Genomic DNA, 21,831 nt, shown 5'->3' on the forward strand with positions numbered 1-21,831 from the left:
TAAATAGAAAAATATTCTTGCCCACGGGGTGATTTTAACCAGTTTGTTGAACACACGCATCCCAGTAAGGTGTCCCTTTAAACTCAAACTCTGGACTCATTCTTTCCCCACCCTTGGATGGAATTTCAGGCTGGTCCCACTGCAGCTCTTAGCTAATAAGTAAGTGGGCTCTCTGTTTATTCATGCTTTCAGAAGTCCATTCCAATCAAATAATCACAAACTAAGTTTTGAACTGAGATGTCTTTAAGGGAGCTTGCCACCCAGCAGGAAAGCAGTCAGCAGCAGTTATGAGAAAAATAAGACCACTTCATTTTTACACCTAGATAGTTGAGAACCTCCATCAAACTGGTAATACTGGCATTGGCTATAAACCAGTCCAACGTGCAAGCAAGTTTAGACTCTTACTCAATGGAGAATTTCCCCCCTCCCATCCTATCAAGCACGTTTGGTTTCCTGCCTCTTACTTACTTCTCCCATCTTGCTGGTGGCTGTCTGATCCTCCAGGGTTGGGCTGGGGCCCGTCGGGGTCAGGGAAGAAGGACAGAGGTGTAAACTGGCCCTCCCCCCGAGGACCGCCCACTGCATTCCCTTGGGGCCCCGCTCTGGACCACCCTCCCCGTCTCAGGTCTTCTGGCACCCCACCCTTTGTCCCTCCAGGCGGTCCTCTTCCCAGCCGCTGCTCTTCGTCAGGAGTAATCCCTTCACACCCTCCTCTGAAGTCCTGTTTACCCCTCTTCCTCTCCTTCCCCCAGGCCACTCCAGTCTAGTTCATGGGGTGGAGAAAATGTCTTTGTCTGCGTACACTGAGCATCCACTTAAATCAGCTCATCGTCTGAGTCTGGGTTTCTGCTTTGGTGTGGGCTGGGCCAGGAGGAGATGGAATTTGGAATCCCAGAGCAATTGCCCAGAGGAAAAGGTATGCAGAAAACGCAGATCAACACTTTGAGATATGACATTGGCCCTGCCTCGCCTGTGACATTGGGGAATCACTATCTTGGTTTTAGAGTTTAATAGCGTCCTGGCTCCTAGCTTTTGGGAGAGGGGGAAAAAAACAAAAGAAGACATTCCATTGTGAGGACGCCTGTGGAAGGAAGTCTGGCAAGGCCACATGAAAGGGCAGGGGACTGGTTTTTTAGGAATCCACAGGTGAACACGGCCATGTGTACATACGCTGTAAGCCTGGGGTGTAGGGCCAGAAACAAACACAGGTGTAGGGCCAGAAACATTTACTGACAGGAACATATAACTGGTCTCTGCAAGGACCCAAAAGTCTTATCCAAGGACTTGGTGTAACGGGATGATGTGAAGTACTGACTGGGCTCTTTTCACGTCCAGGGAGGTGACCACACAGAACAAGATTTATGGCCGACAGCAGCCACTGCATCACCCAAGTTCAAGAAGGGCCTGTCCTTGGCAGCAGATTCTGTTCTTCCCACAGATGCAAGAGAGGCCAAACTGGGTCAGCAGCCTGTGTCTTCAGAGGCGAACGGGGAGGGAGGCAAGCCTGCCCGCTGTCAGTACGCCCTCCTACCCACTTCCTACAAGACGGCGATACTGCAGTCAGTCCCCTTTAACCTTAGGAAAGTACTTTTTTCTTCAAGTTTGTCCAGAACTCCTTCCTATTCATGTTTACCTGAAACTAGAACACGGACTAAGGTCATGTTTAAACAAAATAACACCTGTGAACCCGTGGCATTAACCTATGTAGAAATTTCACAGAACGGGGACGCAGAGGTTAGTGCACTTCTCCCTCACGTGAACCAATGTGTCATCATGTGATTCTAAGGATTCCAGCAAGACAGATCTCATGATCCCACAGTGAGGCACCTCCGTATCCTTTTTTATTCATGATTCCACTCCCGTCGGCCCCTGACCGTTCAGCCAAAATAGGGACTCGGCGAATGCACTAGAATGCACAGAATCCCACTGGTAGGTGGGATTCCAGGTGATCATTGAACTAGTCTTTCAACTTTTCTGTGAGTTTGAAAATAAAAAGTTGGGGAGGGGGATGTATGTAAACATATCAACTTTTCTATTGATAGTGTAGTGTCTCTACTGTGTATGGATTATTTTAAAAACCTTGGTTGCATCTGTTTTTTTTTGTTTGTTTGTTTTAAGAGGTTATCTGCCTTTTTATTATTGATTTGAAGAAATCCTTTGTATGTTCTGAATATAAATCCTTTGTTGGGTATATGTATTATAAGAATCTTCTACTTTTTGTCTTGCTTTTTCGTTTTGCTGTTTTTATCTTTTGATGAGAAGGTCTTAATTTTTTTTTTTTAATAAATTTATTTATTTATTTATTTTTGGCCGTGTTGGGTCTTCGTTTCTGTGCGAGGGCTTTCTCCAGTTGCGGCAAGCGGGGGCCACTCTTCATCGCAGTGTGCGGGCCTCTCACTATCGCAGCCTCTCTTGTTGCGGAGCACAGGCTCCAGACGCGCAGGCTCAGTAGTTGTGGCTCATGGGCCTAGTTGCTCCGCGGCATGTGGGATCCTCCCAGACCAGGGCTCAAACCCGTGCCCCCTGCCTTGGCAGGCAGACTCCCAATGACTGCGCCACCAGGGAAGCCCCAGCTATCTGTTTTTAAACCGAGTTTTAGTAATTATGAATATGGGTTAATATTAGCATTTTAAATATTACTGTTATTTGAAAGGCAGGCTTAAAATTTTAAAAAAAGAGGAAGAAGCAGTGTGGTGTTTTAAAGGCCATCCAGCAGGGCTGTGCTCATTCACTTTAAAACAGAAGTGACCATCCCCTTCCGAGATGCTCAACGCTGGCCAAGACCATGAGTGTATCTCCAGGAGGTCATGGTTCTCTAGAAAAAGGCACCTGGGCTTGGCCCTTTGTGTACTCACAATGCATAATTATCATACACTGCTGCTCAAGCTCCCTTCTGGCATAATGAACACTTATTTCTAAAACAAACGGAAATGAATGGCAAAGCTCACTGCCTGAAATAAACCAAAGGATGCCTTGGAGGGGGCCGAAGCTAGATTTCCGAGTATGTGCCTTTCCTTACCAACAAAGCCTTTGAAAATTGAAAATAGTATGTTTAAATAAAAATTGTCTTTGGATATCAGTGGATCCCTCAGTAGGGCTCAGTAGTTGTGGCGCGTGGGCTTGGTAGTTGCAGCACACAGGCTCTCTAGTTGTGGGGCACAGGCTCAGTTGCCCCATGGCATGTGGGAGCTTAGTTCCCAGACCAGGGATTGAACCTGCATCCCCTGCATTAGAAGCCGGATTCTTAACCACTGGACCACCAGGGAAGTCCCCCCTTGACATTTTTAAAATGTGGCTTTAGGGACTTCCCTGGAGGTCCAGTGGTTAGGACTCCGTGCTTCCACTGCAGGGGGCATGGGTTTGATTCCTGGTCGGGGAACTAAGATCTCACATGCACTGCGCGGCGGAAAAAAAAAAAAAAAAAAAAGAATGTGACTTTATTTCTTTACAGCATCTTGAACCTTACTGAGAAGTAACGTCAAATCATTTTGAGGAATTTCATTATGTTAAATAACACCTTTGATTATTTTTTTTGTCTCTGCCATAATGTTTAAATTTCTGAAAGACACAATTATTTTCTGAATCAGTTACTGCCTAATGATTCGTGTGGCAATGAAAGGTAGAAGAAAGGAGAGGTGTTTTAATTAGATCATTTTACTGTCATTAACAGAGTAATAAAAAGAGACCCCAAATTATTTTATATTGTAGACCCACTGATAAACTGAAAGTACAGTGCTACCCTAGAAAGAGCTTTGGAGATCAATTTCTCAAATTCGTCAAGCTTGCATTACTGTAATGTATACATTAAGCCACGTAAGGGCAGGGCTGTGTCTTAGAAATGATAGCTGTTCAACAGTTACATGATAGATGAATATTTTGGAGGAGTTACATCATATTGTCTTGGAAACACTGTGATAGTTTTAGAACAAAGTCCTAAATCCTCAGCCCCCGCCCAAGCAACTGCAGGAACCCTGTGTCCATGGCTGGAGAGGGAACTGTCCAGTGGGACGAAGGTCTGAAATGCCCACTGGAAAAGACAGGGAAGAGGGGGCCACGCTCCTTTCTGCAGCCTTAAAGAGAACAGTGCCGGGCTTCCCTGGTGGCGCAGTGGTTGAGAGTCTGCCTGCTACTGCAGGGGACACGGTGTCGAGCCCTGGTCTGGGAAGATCCCACATGCCACGGAGCAGCTGGGCCCGTGAGCCACAACTACTGAGCCTGCGCGTCTGGAGCCTGTGCCCCGCAACGGGAGGGGCCGCGATAGTGAAAGGCCCGCGCACCGCGATGAAGAGCGGTCCCCGCACCGCGATGAAGAGTGGCCCCCGCTTGCCGTAACCGGAGAAAGCCCTCGCACGAACCGAAGACCCAACACAGCCAAAAATAAATAAATAAATAAATAAAGTAGCTATAAAGAGAACAGTGCCTTTAAGGGTCAAGATCAAGGTTGATTCTTATTCAAATGCCGCAAATATTTATTGGGCACCTACTATTAATAAATTGTGTGTAGGGAATTCCCTGACGGTCCAGTGATTAGGACTCTGGGGTTTCACTGCCCGAGGGCCATGGTTTGATCCCTGGTCGGGGAACTAAGATCCCACAAGCCATGCAGTGCAGCCAAAAAAAAAAAAAAAAAGGTAAAAAAAAAAAAAAGATCGTGTGGCATCAGCATGCACGAATACTATCCCACTGAATTCTCACAACAGAAGCATTTATTATCACGTATTAAGGTTATAGAAGCATATATCAAAACAGAATTGAGTAAATCCTGCTGACAAGTGAGAACACTCTGGATTCCTCCAATTACTCCTCATTCAACTTCAACCAAAAGTTGTGACCATGGAAGAACATTCTGGAAGTGCAGACATAAACATCCGATTCTGTTCTTTCTTGCAGACAAGCTCACTGGGTTCTCCTACTTTATTGGTCATGAGAGTTCATGTGTTGTGTTCAAAATACAAAACCACATATTTTTCACTTTAATGCAAAAATAAGAGATTTTTCAATAGTAATTTTGATTACACAAGAATTTTTGAGATCACTTTACTTTTTAAAATTTTTTTAACATCTTTATTGGAGTATAATTGCTTTACAATGGTGTGTTAGTTTCTGCTTTATAACAAAGTGAATCAGCTATACATATACATATATCCCCATAGCTCTTCCCTCTTGCATCTTGCTCCCTCCCACCCTCCCTATCCCACCCCTCTAGGTGGTCACAAAGCACCGAGCTGATCTCCCTGTGCTATGCAGCTGCTTCCCACTAGCTAGCTATTTCACGTTTGGTAGTGTATACATGTCCATGCCACTCTCTCACTTTGTCCCTGCTTACCCTTCCCACTCCCCATATCCTCAAGTCCATTCTCTAGTAGGTCTGCATCTTTATTTCTGTCTTGCCCCTAGGTTCTTCATGACCATTTGATTTTTTTTAGATTCCATATATTTGTGTTAGCATACGGTATTTGTTTTTCTCTTTCTGACTTACTTCACTTTGCATGACAGACTCTAGGTCCATCCACTTCACTACAAATCACTCAATTTCGTTATGTAGAATGTGACTGCACAGTAATTTTTTTTTCTTTTTATTAGGTCGACTAGAAGATGAATATATAATTAGATTTATAAAAGAAAAGCTAAAATCCATGCCTTGCAAGAATCAAGGTTACATTTTGGATGGATTCCCAAAGACCTATGATCAAGCCAAAGACCTGTTCAACCGTAAGTGTGGGTGTTATCTTTATTTTGAATGTTTACATTCAAATAAGTTGCAGCTTTATTGTTCAGAGTAATAATAGTCACAGTTAAAAAAAAAAAATCGGAGCAACTATATCTAAAATGCAGGCTTTCCTAGTTATGGCTAGTTTTCATTAGTGACTACTAGTTAAAATATTTAATTATTTTTAAAATAATTTTATTTATTTATTTATTTATTTGTTTGTTTGTTTGTTTGCTGGGCCGGTTCTTAGTTGCAGCATGCGGACTTTTTAGTTGTGGCATGCATGCAGGATCTAATTCTCCAACCAGAGATTGACCCAGGCCCCCTGCATTGGGAGCGCGGAGTCTTAACCACTAGACCACCAGGGAAGTCCCAAAATATTTAAATTTTTTTGCACTATCCTTAGTAATAATATGTAATAAACTTGACGATGTATATTTTGTTTTACCAGAAGAAGATGAAGAGGAAGAGGAAGAAGCCAGAGGCAAAATGTTTCCCTTTGATAAATTAATCATACCTGGTAAGTTTAAAATACTTCTCCAAGGTCATATTTAAAGGAATGCCATTTGATATCTCTTTTGTACCAGAACAATCTTTTTGATGTGAATAAAGTAGCTTTGTTTGTTTGTTTTAGGAAAAAAGTAAAATGATACACTTAAAATCAAACTTCCAAACTAAAGAATTCACTGGGGGTAAATATCAGGGATATTAAAATTCTGAAATGGACAGAAGTCCCTTTGAGAGCATTCATTTCTGCTGTTCCTTCCTGTAAGAGAGCAAAAGATTAGCTGTTGGTGCTAATCTGTTGGTGCCCTGACTTCTTTTTTTTTTTTCTGTATTTTTAAAAAATTAAGGTATAGTTAATTTACAATATTATATGTTTCAGGTGTACAACATAGTAATTCACAATTTTTAAAGATTATACTCCATTTGTAGTTATTATAAAATATTGGCTCTATTCCCTGTGCTGTACAGTGTCCCGGCTTCTGAGTCAGTTGGCAAGACCCCCAGGGACTAGATCACTGCCCCGCCTTTCTGTTCTGCTTCAGGTGCTAGCCATGCCATAATCTTTTCTGGAGGACATTTAGAATCCAGAATTGAGACTGGGCAGGAAAAAGCTGCTCGGTTCCCTAACTCCACAGCAAGTTTATCCTATTACATATTTACACAGAGGTTTCAAAACATACCCTTGAAAGAGAAATATAAACAACTTATTCCACAAAAAAGGATTTGCTGAGTACTTAGCAGGCATTTCTTGTGACTTTGCCATGAACTTTAAAGGTTTTTTTTTCTTTTTTTATCAGTTTGCATGAGGTTTAATCAAGTTTTGGTCATATGGTAAATACAAGAACAGCTATTTTCAGGAACTTAGCCCAAGGTTGTGACTCGGAAGGGCCTGCTTGCTCACTGTGTCAAAGTCTCCAGGAGAGTCGGTTCGCAGCTGTAATCCTCTCCTGCTCCTGGTCCAGGCACAGCTTGTGATGAAGCTTCTGGAAGCAGAGACCATCAGAGAGCAGTCATCCTCAAGGATGGATATTTACTGTTTGCCTGAGGCAGGAACATGAAATGCCGGAGGAATGGGCTGTCTTAGATTTCCTATTAATTTATGCATTTGCCTCAGAGAAAAAGTTAAAAAGTAAAGTTGATTAGTCTAAGTAAACAGGTCTGTCCACTTTATGAGAGTTGATCACTTCTGGGCAATAGTCATTCATTGTAAACCCCATGGTAAATCCTCCTGTTGCCCCTGAGGCAGCTGGATAAAATTCACCCCAACCCAACATCTGTCACGCACCAGGCACCACACAAGATGGGAGCTTATTGAGCCTTTCCACCAGCCTGTGAGGTAGGAATTCCTCCCATGTTTACTTGATCCAGAGCCTGAAGCCCAGAGACTAATCCAAGTCCACTTCGCTGGTAAACGGCAGGGCTTGGATTCAAACTCAGGTAATCTCATGCCACTGCCTCCAAAAACCAGAATTAATGAAACCTCTCCCTAAGATAAGAAAATGGAAACACAAGAGGTAAAATAATGCATTATTCTTAGTCCTGATCCACTGGGCTGCCCTCTCTTTGTGGGATACGGTCCAAACATGTCTAAGATGTTATCTCTTCGGAATGTTTAGTCTGTTCTTTTCAATTAGCCTCTTTCTAGAAATTGTCATTATTTTCTATCTTCCTGAAAGAAATCAGATCATTGTCTCATTTGTGCTGCGGGATTTTAGTTTGTGGCAGTGACTGAGACACGTGAGGCTAATGCCATTGAAAGAAGAATTTATTACTCACATTTCCCCAGAAAAGGAAGTGTGGCAACCATGCAGGGCCACATGGGGAAGCACCAGGCTTGGTCAGGAGGCAGGGGAAAGTCTAGGACACAGCCTTTCTTGGGGTTTCCATGGGAAAGGCAAAGCAGGGCAGAGTAAACAGCATTTTTAGAGGACTGACTAGTGTGGGTAGTTGCAGTGGGCTTTGGTCTCTAGTTGCCTGGTCCTGGCCCTGGGATGATTTAAGGCAGGAGAGATATTGGCTTGTTATCTGAGTTATATAAAGGGCGTGGTTGGCTTGCATATGTGAGGCATGCTCTCACTCCAAGTGAATTGTTTACTATCTTCAGAAGTAGCCCTGGGAGGGGCATTCTCTCCCTAGGTCTGTAAGCAAAAACATCATAAGATACAGAAAATAATAAGCATGCTTAATATCAGCATCAGTGCTTGATTTGAATGATGAAACATTTGATTGTACAGTAATTCAGTCCTAGGTGGTATTATTTCTCATTGATAAATCATTGCATTTTATTACTGTTAGCGTATATCCATTTTGATTCTTTTCAGATCTGTTAGTTGAAGGAGACAAGTTTAAAGCTATACCTATGTGATGAATATGGAAAAATTTGTCAAGACATAGATTTTTCACATGGCTCCAGATAGACCTCTTTGTTGTATACAATCTCATCAAGCAGAAATCTATTCTTTATTATCTACAGTCAGCCAGTTCAAGGACAGTAGATGTCCTGAATAATTATCTTAAGATACTGCAAAATCTTGAAGTTCTCTCTGAATCACAACAGAGAAAGGACTTTAAAAAATATATCATCTAGGGCTTCCCTGGTGGCGCAGTGGTTGAGAGTCTGCCTGCTAATGCAGTGGACACGGGTTCGAGCCCTGGTCTGGGAAGATCCCACATGCCGCGGAGCAGCTGGGCCCATGAGCCACGACTACTGAGCCTGCGCGTCTGGAGCCTGTGCTCCGCAACAAGAGAGGCCACAATAGTGAGAAGCCAGCGCACCGCGATGAAGAGTGGCCCGCACTTGCCGCAACTAGAGAAAGCCCTCGCACAGAAACGAAGACCCAACACAGCCAAAAATAAATAAATAAATAAATTTATAAAAAATATATCATCTAGTGGGAAATATATTTCATCATATTAAAACTCTGAAAATTAGAAGCCAAGTATATGACTTACTATTTGCAATATTTTATTAATTAGAATCTTCCATCCCCCAATCACTGGAAAAAAAGATACAGTATTACATCATGAAATTCTTAGATTATGAACAGAATTATTAAGTTTTGATCTACATGTCTGAGATCATAGAGCTTAAATAGATTCAATTTCTGGTGAATTTATTGACATAATTTCAATTTAAGTACTGTACCAGCATGTGGGGCTCCAGGTGTCTCCTTTCTTTTGAAAAATATAGCTACTCGTGCAAATCAAATGGTGAAAGATGAGCATTGAAACTAAGGTCAGAAGAGTGGTAATATCAGACAATGATTATGAGTTTATAGGATCTTATTCCGTAAGCTCTGTCCTCAGCCTTTGTTTTCACTATTTGCTTTCACACGAAGCAGATGAAGTTCACACGTGTTCCACGCCCCCTGGTCAGCACCCCACTATGGACTCTACCCGATACACTTATTTTTCTCACCCACTCAAGAAAGCTTATTAGAATGCAGTTAAGTGAGAATGGCATTTTTATGTAGCAAACCAATACAATTTTAGAATAAAAATTAAATCAGCCCCAATCTTTGCCAGGCTCTTATAGGCAGCAAGTTATTTTCGATACACCTGGCTACTGATCTGGGCACCAGGGTACTCTGGTCCTCTTGAGAACAGCTGAGAACAGTAACTCGCCTAGAACGCTTATTACACAGATCTACACTTTAATTACTCACTCGTTCATTCATTCACTCCACAAATATCCACTGAATTTGTACTAGGTGCTGGAGAAACAGCTGCTTTTACAGTTTAAAAGAAAATCGCAGGTGGGTGAAATGATCACTGTCATTAATATGATCCGTGTATCAAATATTCGATAAGCATTGGCCATGTTTTACTGAACATTGATGTTTCATAGCCCATGGCATGAAGTGAGGGAAGAGTTCAACTCATGGAAAATTAAAATCCCAGGGGAGTCTCTATTTTTATTAAGTTGGCGAATCAGCCATGAAAGCATTTCCCTCATAGCCTTGAGTCTCTTTGAGAGCCTGTGATATTGTACTGGAAAAGTGGCAAGGTGATGACAGGTATCATAGGGTTATTAGAGATTTGCATTTACAATTTCTGCTGTTTTTATTTTAAAAAAAAAAGAACGAAGGAAGGAAAGCAGAAAGGAAGGGAGGAAGGAAGGGAAAGAAAAATAATAGATCTCACGAAATGCCCACTGATTGGGCTTCATAGTGTGGTCTCTGGAAGCATGGGTGATTGGCATGCATCTGTCCTCCATGAGAGGCAGCAAGAAGGCCAACTTGTCAGGCCCTTTGCCGTGACAGGAGATCCCACCTGGTAACCAGACATTCGGTCTAGCAGTGGCCCGTCCACCAGCACCTGCTTGCAAGCTCCGCAGTCACTGTGTTAACTCACGAGCTTCTCCTTCTCTCCAGAATTCGTTTGTTCGCTGGATGCCTCAGATGAGTTCCTCAAGGAGCGGGTGATGAATCTCCCCGAGAGCATCGTGGCGGGGACCCACTACAGCCAGGGCCAGTTCCTCCGGGCTCTGAGCAACTACCGGGACATCAACACTGAAGATGAGACTGTCCTCAACTACTTTGACGAACTTGAAATCCATCCGATACACATTGGTACGAAATAAACTCAAGGATAACCTGCAAGTGGAGCAACGCTGCCCAGGGTCAGGACCCCCGGCCAACTGGGTGCACGCTTTCATAGGGCTGGGGGAGGGCGGGTCAGTATAACCGTGTGCCCGGGGCCTGGGAAGTCACAGGATAAGACAGAGGAGTTGTCTACTTGAGGATTTGGTGGTGTGGCGGGTGTTATTGTCATATGAAAACATGCGGATATATTATGAAGTTGAATACCAAATTGGCATTTTTTATTTAATTTTATTTATTTTTATTTTTTTATTTTATTTTTTTAAAATTTACTTATTTATTTATTTTTGGCTGTGTTGGGTCTTCATTTATGTGCGAGGGCTTTCTCTAGTTGCAGCAAGCGGGGGCCACTCACTGTCGCGGCCTCTCTTGTTGCGGAGCACAGGCTCCAGACGCGCAGGCTCAGTAGTTGTGGCTCACGGGCCCAGTTGCTCCGCGGCTTGTGGGATCTTCCCAGACCAGGGCTCGAACCCGTGTCCCTCTGCATTGGCAGGCAGATTCTCAACCACTGCGCCACCAGGGAAGCCCTATTTTTATTTTTTAATTTTTAATTTTAATTTTAATTTTTTACCAAATTGGCATTTTTTAAAGGGCACTTCAAAGATATGTGGTTTGCTGCCAGCTGCTTTGGTCCATTTCCCCAGTGTCCTTGGGGGCAGCGTTCTGTCCCCATGGCATTGCAGGGCACTGGTGCTCTTCACAGAGCCCCTCCTGGCCTTTAGACCAGCCAGCTTGCCCCTTAGCTACTCAGAAATCAAATAGCTCTTCATCGCATTCCTCCTGTTTCCTGTAAACACTTAACTCAGAGCTGAGCACCCAGCAAGCACCCAGTGAATACGATCTCTCATCAACCTCACCGCCATCATCATTGTCCCTGCCTCCAAATCTGATCTGTTGTAGCTGTTTCTCCTCCCCTTGGCTTGATGAACCCCTGAACTTCCTTTCTGATTTTCTGGGTCTTGACACCTCTTCTTCCTCTGGGTTTGGTGAGAAACCGCTAGCCTGGTGGAAGCTTAGCAGCCAGGCTGACCTTTGGGACCTCCCGAGGCCTCTCTTCATCCCCCAGAACCAGCTGAGACAGCATCTGGCTCCTGGAGTACTGGGAGGCTTAGAGCTCCTCCTCTCCTCCCCTGCCCTCCCCCTCCTTTTCCCCCTCCTCCTCTCTCTCCTCCTCCTCCTCCTTCTCCCCCTCCTCCCCCTCCTCTTCCTTCTCCTTCTTTTGGTCTTGATATTAACATTAGTCACGTATTCTGGAGTTTGGACTCTTTTCTATTCAAGTAGGCTAACTGAAACAGTTAATTTTTTATGAATTGGAAATGTATCCTAGGGATTTGCCTGGCGATCCAGTGGTTAAGACTCCGTGCTTCCACTGCAGGGGGCACGGGTTCAATCCCTGGTCTGGTCCGGGAACTAAGATCCCGCATGCCGTGTGGTGCAGCCAAAAAAATAAAATAAAATGATAAAATAAAATAATAATCCCAGAATCAAGACTTCCCTGGTGGTGCAGTGGTTAAGAATCCGCCTGCCAACGCAGGGAACACGTGTTCGATCCTTGGTCCAGGAAGATCCCACATGCCGCGGAGCAACTAAGCCCGTGCACCACAACTACTGAGCCCACGGGCCACAACTACTGAAGCCCTCGCACCTAGAGCCCGTGCTCTGCAACAAGAGAAGCTACCGCAATGAGAAGACCACGCACCACAACGAAGAGTAGCCCCAGCTCGCTGCAACTAGAGAAAGCCCGTGTGCAGCAATGAAGACTCAACGTGGCCAAAATAAATTTTAAAAAAAAGTATCCCAGAATCATTGATTCTCAGAAACAGAAAAAAAAGAAACCTGGAAGTCACCCAGCCCAGCCTCCAAGTACAGGACTTCCTTCTGTGGAAACCCCCAAGTGAAGTGCCCCAGTTTCTGCTTGAATGCTTCCCAGGGTGGAGAACTCATTCCTTTTGAGGAGGTCCACACCCCCCTCCATCCACTCAAATCAGCGACGACTGTCACAGCTCAGACCTGAGCCCCAGTCTTGCTCCCCGTGACTCCCAGAGACCAGTCTGATATTTGCCAGTGAGACCAGAAATTCTAAACTGTGCTGGTAACTAGAAAAGGAAACCCTCATATGGTAATTTACACAATCTACCATCACAAGATTACAGTAAGAGAATTTTCCCAAAAATGGACTCAGAATAGATTGCAGCCAGGACCAGATCATATATATTTTTTAAATTTATTTTTGGCTGCATTGGGTCTTCCTTGCTGCACGCAGGCTTTCTCTAGTTGCGGTGCGCGGGCTTCTCATTGGTGGCTTCTCTTGTTGCAGAGCACAGGCTCTAGGCGCGTGGGCTTCAGTGGTTGCTGCACGTGGGCTCAGTAGTTGTGGCGCACGGGCTTAGTTGCTCCGCGGCATGTGGGATCTTCCCGGATCAGGGGTTGAACCCGTGTCCCCTGCACTGGCAGGTGGATTCTTAACCGCTGCGCCCCCAGGGAAGCCCCAGGACCAGATTATAAAAGTCTGTATTGCTCTCTCCCTCTCTTGTGGTTTTTAAAGATGTAGGAAGACTCGAAGACGCTCAGAACAGACTTGCTATCAGACAGCTCATCAGAGAGATTGGGGAGCCTCGCAATTATGGTTTAACGGATGAAGAAAAGGCAGAAGAGGAGCGGAGGGCTGCCGAGGAACAGCTGGCCAAGGAGGCCATGGAGGAGGCAGAGCGACAGCACAAGGAGGCTGCGGAGACCGCAGAGAAGATCGCTCGCTGGGAGGAGTGGGTGAGTGTGTGCGCATGCGTAGGGGCGGGGGCGTGGGTGGGGGATGGGGGATGGGGGATGGGGGATGGGGGATGGGGGATGGCAAAACCATTCAGGCCTCTCGCACTTCCCATCCGGCTAACAGAGAAATGTCACGGAAAAACCCCAAACAATTTTTTGTTGTTTTTGTTTTTGTTTGTTTTGTCATATGTACCATTTTTTTCTTTTTTCTTTTTTTTTTAAAATTTCTTTCATATGTACCATTTTTTAAAAGATGCCCCGGTCTTTTGCTTAGTGTAAATAATAACGATAATAACAACTAGCCATTGACACAGCATTAACAATACACATCGCTGTAAAAGTGTGCCAGTTTGCTGCCTGTCAGCCTGGTGATTTCATTCGGTTTTCCTCCATTTACCCATCCAACTTGGGTGGTCAGCCTCATTCTACCCTTCTTCTCCAAATCACTGAGTCTTATCTATTCTGCCTCCTAAAACAGCACTCACATCCCCCTGCAGGGCTCCCTTCTCCTGACCAGGGTGCCAGAATTATGCGGTGCCTTCTGGCTGGTCTCCCCAGCTCCACCCGCTCCATCTCCAATCTGTTCCCCTGCTGCTGCCAGGTGATCCTTCTAAAATACAGATCCAAGCCTCCCTGGTGGCGCGGTGGTCAAGAATCCGCCTGCCAATGCAGGGGACACGGGTTTGAGCCCTGGTCCGGGAAGATCCCACATGCCACGGAGCAACTAAGCCCGTGCACCACAACTACTGAGCCTGCGTGCCACAACTACTGAAACCCGTGGCCTAGAGCCCATGCTCCGCAACAAGAGAAGCCACCGCAATGAGAAAATGGCGCACTGCAACAAAGAGTAGCCCCCGCTCGCCGCAGCTAGAGAAAGCCCGGCGCAGCAACAAAGACCCAACGCAGCCAAAAATAAATAAATACATTTATTTAAAAAAACAAAAAATAAAATACAGATCCAGACTTCCCTGGCAGTCCAGTGGTTAAGACTCCGTGCTCCCGGGCTTCCCTGGTGGTGCAGTGGTTGAGAATCTGCCTGCCAATGCAGGGGACACGGGTTCGAGCCCTGGTCTGGGAAGATCCCACATGCCGCGGAGCAACTAGGCCCGTGCGCCACAACTACTGAGCCTGCGCGTCTGGAGCCTGTGCTCCGCAACGAGAGGCCGCGATAGTGAGAGGCCCGCGCACCGTGATGAAGAGTGGCCCCCGCTCGCCGCAACTAGAGAAAGCCCTCGCACAGAAACGAGGACTCAACACAGCCAAAAATAAAAAAAATAAAAAAAAAAAGACTCCGTGCTCCCAATGCAGGGGGCACAGGTTCCATCCCTGGCAGGGCAGATCCCACATGCTGCTTGGCAGGGCCAAAAAAAAAAAAAAAAAAAATACCGATTCACCACGTCCATTCTCTGTTTAAACTCTTCACAGGCTGTTCATCACTGTTAGATGAAAGCCCAAACTCCTTATTGTGGTCCCCAAGGTCCTCTGTGACCTGGCTGCCTCTAGTATCTCCGTGCATTTAAACAACGTGCCATCTGTTCGATTAACTTCTTCCCTTGCTTCAAGTCATCGCTAAAAGTCATCTTTCTAATGAGGCCTTTCCTGGACACCATATTTAAAATTTCAACACCTGCCCCACTGCATAGCACGTCCTATCCCTTTCTATACTTTTAAATTTCCCTCTTGGGACTTCCCTGGAGGCCCAGTGGTTAAGGCTCCTCGCTTCCCCCTGCAGGGGACACAGGTTCAATCCCTAGTGGGGGAACTAAGATCCTGCATGCCAAAAAAAAAACAAAACCAAAAAAAATAAATTTCCCTCTTTGCATTTATTCTACCTAAGGCAGTATGTATTTTATATCTTTATCTTGTTTATTGTCTTTTGGCTGCACATTTAACTAATGTCCATGGCCAGGAGTGGGCTGGACTGATGGGCTTAAGTCCCACCCAATCCACTAGACTGAGAAGGGAGATTTCTCAAAGGAAATCTGGAATTATTAGTCCTGAGAGAGGGGGGCTGTATGCTGAGCATAACACAAGCCCACCAGATCAATACCTTCGAGACTTTCTATTAGCACTTTTTTTTTTTTTTTTTGGCTGCATTGGGTCTTCGTTGCTGCGCGCAGGCTTTCTCTAGTTGCAGCGAGTGGGGGCTACTCCTCATTGCGGTGCGCGGGCCTCTCATTGCTGTGGCTTCTCTCTTGTTGTAGAGCACAGGCTCTAGAGCGTGCGGGCTTCAGTAGTTGTGGCGTGCAGGCTTAGTTGCCCCGCGGCATGTCGGATCTTCCCCGACCAGGGCTCGAACCCATGTCCCCTGCATTGGCAGGTGGATTCTTAACCACTGGACCACCAGGGAAGTCCCTATTAGCACTTCTATGATTCTGTGATCCTTCCTTCCTCTTTCTTTCCTTCTTTCTTTCTTTCTTCCTTCCTTCCTTCCTTTCTTCTTTCTTTCTTCCTTCCTCCCTTTCTTTCTTTCTTTCTCTCTTTCTCTCACTTTGCTTCATCTGGGCAGCTAGAAATTATTTCGGTTTAAGAAGTGAGGTAGAATCATCATCATCATTACCACCATCATCATCATCATGATCACCATCATCATCATCATCTTTTTGCCTGTCCTAGAGGGATTTGGATTGCCTGAGTAATTAAGAAAGTGAACAAAAGGGGTGATTAATAAAGATAAATCATGCTGGAAAAAAAAAAGAAGTGAGGTAGGGGTCCAGTTTATTATTTTCCATATGACTAGGCAGTTGTTAAAACACCATTTACATCTTTTCCCTGTCAACTGGAAATGCCATCTTTATCATAACATGATGAACATTTATAGCAGTATCTACTTCTAGTGCACTCTGGGGTGAGTCGTATGAAACCATTCTTCTTTTTCCGTCTATTTACTGCATCCCCGAATTTTCTATTTGTAGAGTAAACGACTAGCGGAAGTTAAAAGAGAAGAAAAAGAATTACTGGAGGCCCAGTCTCTTCCCTTGAGAAACTATTTAATGACCCACGTTATGCCAACCCTTATGCAAGGTCTGAATGAGTGTTGTAAGATCAGACCCGATGATCCTGTTGATTTTCTGGTAAGAGATTTAAGGCTTTTTTAAAATATCAATTTGAAAATAAAATATGCCCAAATCTAAATGAAAAGCCAGTTGAGACAGAGAAATTGTGTGTCTGGTTATTTGGGAAATAGCCTCTAATACCTTCATCACAGTTTATAATAAGATTTTTGTTACTCATTTGAAAGCAAAAAATTTCTGCACTTTCATTTTTAAATTGTAAACATTAACAGTACAAATTAATGTACTATTAATTCTAAATTCTAAATTAATAGTACATTCTAAATTGTTGACTTTTTTTTCTTTTTTCTCAATTACAGGCAGAGTATCTTTTCAAGAACAATCCTGAAATGCAGTGAAATTTTAAAGATCTCATGTCATATACTTTTACAGAGCTGGAGATGACTTTAACATTGTAATTTGAAAAATTGCTTTAAAAAATGCTTTTCTAGTTTTGGGGAAATTCTTTTTTTCTCCCTGCAAACAAATATTTAATTAAGTAGATTTATTATAAAAAGCTCTATGGCAACGAGTCACTACTTCATTAAAACCATATTTTGAGAGGTAAATTGTTAAAGTATCTGTGCATAGCTCATGGGATAAATATTGATTTAATATTTCATTCTTAGTCTGAGTATTCTGTACACTAATGTTTATAGTAATTTAATTTATAGCATGAAGAAAAGCAGACTATATATTATTCTAACATGTAAGCTAATGAATTTATGTGATTTGTTATGTCCCCAGTACCATTGGTGTTAGAAATGGAAATAAATTAGAACAGTTTATGCTTTTTGAGTCACAGTAAGTCAGACATGTTTGGTTTCTGCAAGGTTGCTTTTTGAGTTCAAGGTCAGCACCCAACCTATGAGTCAGAGAGAATTCTAAACCTCTTGGTAGAAAAATTCATGTAACAAGATGAATAAATTTTAATATCTTTGATAATTAGAAAGTTGCTAAATATTTTTAACAAACTAACTTTACCATATAGGCATAAACAATCAATCCCTATGGCCTTTTCAGCTCTAAAAATCCTATAATTCCCAGAATTACACTGGATGAGAAATCAGTTTAGGTTTATCTTAATGGCATATATATTTCATTTCTTTAAATAATGAAATCTGAATATAACTGCACTACTTTTTTGTGTGGCAAAATACATAAAACATAAATTTACCATTGCAACCATGTTAAAGTGTACAATTCAGTGGCACTAAGTACATTCATGATACTGTCCACTCATCACCACAATCTAGCTCCAGAACTTTTCCATCACCCCACTTGGAAGCCCTGTACCCATTCATCAGTCACTCCCCATTATCCCCTCCCCTCAAGCTCCTAGCAAACACTAATCTGCTTCCTGTCTCTATGGATTTGTCTATTCTGGATATTTTATATAAATGGAATCATGCAATATGTGGCCTTTTGTGTCTAGCTTCTTTCACTTACCATGTTTTCAAAATTCATTCATGTTGTAGCATGTATCAATACTTCATTCCTTTTTATGGCTGAAAAATATTCCACTGTATAGATAGACCATATTTTGTTTAATCATTCATGTGTTGATGGACAGTTAAGTTCTTTCCACCTTTTGGCTGTTGTGAATAGAGCGGCTATGAACATTTGAGTACAACTTCCTGTTTGAACACCTGTTGTCAATTTTCGGTAGAAACCCAGGAGTGGAAATATTGTCATACGGTAATTCTGTATGGGGAACTACCAGACTCGTGGGTGTGTAGTAGTATCACATTGTAACTAAGCATCTTTTCATGTGCTTGCTGGCCATTTGTATATCTTCTTTGGAGAAATCTATATCCGAGTCCTTTGCTCACTTTTTATTTGGGTTGTCTTTTTGTTACTGAATTGTAAAAGTTCTTTATATATTCTGGATAGAAGACCCTTATCAGATATGTGATTGGCAAATATTTTCCCCCATTCTGTGGCTTGTCTTTTCACTCTCTTGATAATGCCTTTAATGCACAAAAACTTTTATTTTGATGAAGTCCAATTTACCTATTTTTCTTTTACTTCACTGCACTATTTTTGATCCTTATTTTAATTGAAAACACTAAGTAACTAAAGAGAATACGTTTTCGACAGTTTGAAATCACTGGTCTTTATGATAGTTACATTTTCATGCCTTCAGGATGGTTACATCTCGTGACCTGGCTTCTTAGTTCACTGAGAAAACCCATGCAATCAAAAGAGAACTTCTACATCCTCCCACTGCAAACCTACCTCTGCCTTCCCTTCTGCTGCTGAGAACTGTCTGTGCTCCCACCTAAGAACAACCTGTGCCCTGAATCCCATCTCTTCTCACATAATCCGATTCTGCTCCTATAATCATCCCTTCTCTCTCACAGCTTGATTTTTCCCTCTCCTCTGGATCATCACCCTTAGCTTCAAACTTATTCTCCTAACTCCCATACGTCAAAACAAGACAAGACAAAAACCCACTTCGAATGAAAAAACCCGCCTAGACCTCCACATCCTCCTCCAACCACGGGCCCAAAATTGCGGTCCTCTTTACAGCCCGGTTACCAGTGACGCCCTTCCCCTCACCTGCTGCTCCCACAGTTTCCAATCTCAGGTATCGGCAACTCCATCCTTCAGCCGCTCAGGCCCTAAACTGTGGAGGCATGCCTCGTTCTTTTCTTATTCTCTTACCCCATATTCCATGCATCAGTGCATCATATTGGCCCAACTTTCAAAACATATCCGAAGTCTGTCTGCTTCCTACCCCTCCAACATTACTGTCCTGGCCTGCTCCTTTCCGTGACTTCTGTCAACATCCCAACAGGGGAATCTTGTTAAAACACAAGTCAGATCTGCTTAAAGCCCCCCAGTGCCTTCCGATCTCACACGGACGGGGAGACAAAGTCCTGACCTGGGCCTTCGAGGCCTGATACAGTCTGACCCCTCGTGACCTCACTGCCCTCTCACAAAAACCCTCATTGCCAAGTGTACTCTGTGTTGGGGCCTTGGCCTGGAAAACTTGGCTCCCACATATCCACGTGGCTCACCCTCACTTCATCCGCAGCTCAGCTCAAATATCACCTCCTCAGAGAGGCCCCCCAGATTGTCCTCCCAATGACATTCCACGCTGTTCCTTTTCTCTGCTGACACTTGACATCATTTTATATGCCCATGTACTTATTGTCTATATACCTCACTAAAATGTAACCTCCATGGAGACAGGGATTTTGTTTTGTTTTTCTGTCTCTCTACAGACTAAAAAATTGCATAGCACATGGTAGAGGTACAATAAATATCAGTGTATGAAGCTGTTTAGCTGAAATTTTGCTACACAGCTATGTTTTTTATAACTAAATCAAATCTCTAGTTATTCAACAAAGTCCGTAGTCTATTTACATTTCTATATGGCTGTGACAGAACACTTAAGTAACTCTGAGGGTCACCAAGATGCTTCACTAAGTGGCATCAATTTTGGTGAATTCGCTATGGAGTCTGGCCCTCAGCCATGCAAGTTTAGAAGAGTGATCTCAGTAGCGTTTAAGGATAGATAGGACCCTGAGATGCTGACATGTGTTAACAAATCTCCTGAGAGACCAGCAGAGAAGACAGAGTACCGATTTATTTACAATGAGAAATATAGTTGAGTGAGCTGAGACTGGCACCCACTTTAGCAGTACATTCTCTTCTTGGAAGCGGTTATAGGAGAAGCCAAATGATCAGAAGTGCTTGGTGAATGCAAAACCAAGACAAGGCATGAGTGCTGGCTGGCTTGATAGATCCATCCCTGCCGTGCCGGCCAAGCTGCTCTAGTCCCTGCCGACAAGATGCGCTTTCCCAGACATCCTTTGGATGGGCAGCGATGATTTTTACCCCTGTGACTCCCCTTGACACGTTCTTGTTTCAGATATACTAATATATTCACTCTCCCAGGTCTTTGTAGGTTAGGAGGCGTTTACTTTCTTTAAGGTGACTTTTCGTATTTCTGGTTTGATCCATTGTGTCATTTTATAATTAGGCTCTCTGAAGTCAAATCCCGCCCCCCCCAAATCTGAGTAGGCCAGCCTGTCACTGCTAAGCCTCCTCTGTATATACCTGTAATTTTTTTTTAATTGAAGTATAGTTTATTTACAATGTTGTGTTAGTTGCGGGTGTAAAGTGATTCAGTTATACATACATATATATCTATTTTTTTTCATATTCTTTTCCCTATAGGTTATTACAGAATACTGAGTATAATTCCCTGTGCTGTACAGTAGGTCCTATATACCTGTAATTTTGATAGACATTATTATATACACCTACATTTTGGATAAGCATATTCCTATATTACTTATAAAGAGCTGGTATAATTTACAATAACATAGCTAGGGACAAGCTAAGAAAGATGTATAAGTCCTCTACATTGAAAATTTAAAAACACCGCTGATAGTAATTAAAAATGAAATAAATGGAGTGATACACTGTTTTTTTAAACTATTTATTTATTTACGTGGCTGCGTCAGGTCTTAATTGCAGCACACGGGATCTTCGTTGTGGCATGCGGGGTCTTTTGTTGCAGTACATGGGCTTCTCTCTAGTTGTGGTGCATGGGCTCCAGAATGCATGGGCTCAGTAGTTGTGGTGCTGGGCCTTAGTTGCCCCACAGCATGTGGGATCTTAGTTCCCTGACCAGGGATCGAACCTGCATCCCCTGCATTGGAAGGTGGATTCTTAACCACTGGACCATCAGGGAAGTCCCGAGATATACTGTTAATGGCTTGTAAAGCTCAATATTTTTTATACTTCAATTTTTCTCCAAAATGATCTGTAGAGTCAATGCAGTCCCAATCAAAATCCCAGTGTGTTTCTTCCTTCCTTCCTTCCTCCCCCCCTCCCTCTCTCTCTCTTTTTGGTAGAAATTGATCATCTGTTTCTGAAATATATATGGTAATGCAAAGGACTTAGAATATAGAATAGTCTAGACAGTTTTGAGGAACAGCAAACTTGGAAGACTTCACTCTAAATATTAAGATTTATTATAAAGCTACAGTAATTAAGACAGACACATAGATCAATGGAACAGAATAAGGAGTCCAGAAACAGATCCACATATTTACAGTCACTTGATTTACAACAAAGGCCCTATTGCAATTCAATGGGGAAAGTATGGTCTTTTCAATAAATTCTGCAGGTCATTAGGAGATCTATATATTAAAAACAAATAAACAAACAACCCCTC

At 43.2% G+C, this 21,831-nt stretch overlaps 1 protein-coding gene across 2 annotated transcripts in view; it reads left to right on the forward strand.

The window, feature by feature from the left end:
• AK7 (adenylate kinase 7) overlaps positions 1–18,066 on the forward strand; it is a 56,703-nt gene extending 38,637 nt beyond the window's left edge. Inside the window, exons 13-18 of one of the 2 annotated variants that reach the window (XM_057544674.1) lie at positions 5,584–5,712; positions 6,162–6,230; positions 10,591–10,788; positions 13,364–13,584; positions 16,500–16,658; positions 16,958–18,066. In XM_057544674.1, coding sequence (XP_057400657.1) covers positions 5,584–5,712; positions 6,162–6,230; positions 10,591–10,788; positions 13,364–13,584; positions 16,500–16,658; positions 16,958–16,996 — 815 coding nt within the window. In that variant the 3' untranslated portion in view covers positions 16,997–18,066. The remainder of the gene's footprint in view (positions 1–5,583; positions 5,713–6,161; positions 6,231–10,590; positions 10,789–13,363; positions 13,585–16,499; positions 16,659–16,957) is intronic. The other variant, XM_057544675.1, reaches the window with a different exon arrangement.
• Positions 18,067–21,831: the final 3,765 nt, after the last annotated feature.

Source organism: Balaenoptera acutorostrata, chromosome 3 (genome assembly GCF_949987535.1).
Source record: "Balaenoptera acutorostrata chromosome 3, mBalAcu1.1, whole genome shotgun sequence".
NCBI lineage: Eukaryota > Metazoa > Chordata > Mammalia > Artiodactyla > Balaenopteridae > Balaenoptera > Balaenoptera acutorostrata.